Source organism: Trypanosoma theileri (assembly GCF_002087225.1).
Source record: "Trypanosoma theileri isolate Edinburgh chromosome Unknown TM35_Tth_50_V1, whole genome shotgun sequence".
In the NCBI taxonomy this organism is placed as follows: Eukaryota; Euglenozoa; class Kinetoplastea; order Trypanosomatida; family Trypanosomatidae; genus Trypanosoma; species Trypanosoma theileri.
The window spans coordinates 6,737-7,311 of NW_021639892.1; the positions used below are offsets into that span (position 1 = coordinate 6,737).

Genomic DNA, 575 nt, shown 5'->3' on the forward strand with positions numbered 1-575 from the left:
TGTTTTTTTATCCATTTGTTCTCTTAGTAAATTAGCATCTTCATGCGAATCGGTGTTGTGGATTTCAGTCGGAAGTTGTGCTCTGCTGAGGTCGGAGCCATCCGGTACACCTGGACTTCTGGGGTCTTCTGTGGATACCAGTGCTTTCTGGTCGAGTTGATCTTCAGATAGTGAACTTGTAGAACTCGATGATGATGAACTCGTTGTACTTTTTGGCCTATCCGGAAAAGGAAAACCTTCGAAACTACTACCATACATATCCCTCACATCATGACGTTGAGGAGCATCAGCTAGAGTTTGAGCAATCGCACTTCCACAGGCGCAGCACAGCACAACGGCCAACACACACATCACACGGCTCATCATCATAATCATGAGAGATACAATAGTTTAGTTTGCGTAAAAACACTGATCTAGAAAGAAAGAGAATCAAAAAGCAACAAAAAGAAAATAAATGAAGTATCAAACATGTTAGGACACACAAAAATCGATTACCACTATGGAAACTCACATCTTGAAAAGAAAAAACCTACCTGTTAAAGAATGCAATACAGCGCAATAACCTCAGTAAGAGT

General features: G+C 40.9%; 1 protein-coding gene across 1 annotated transcript; it reads right to left on the reverse strand.

Annotated features, from left to right (window-relative positions):
• Positions 1–375, reverse strand: TM35_000501020 (uncharacterized protein; the record flags this gene model as incomplete). Its single annotated transcript, XM_029030549.1, has 1 exon — positions 1–375. A coding segment is annotated over one exon (375 nt), but the record flags the coding sequence as incomplete, so codon positions are not given.
• Between the last annotated feature and the right edge of the window lie 200 nt (positions 376–575).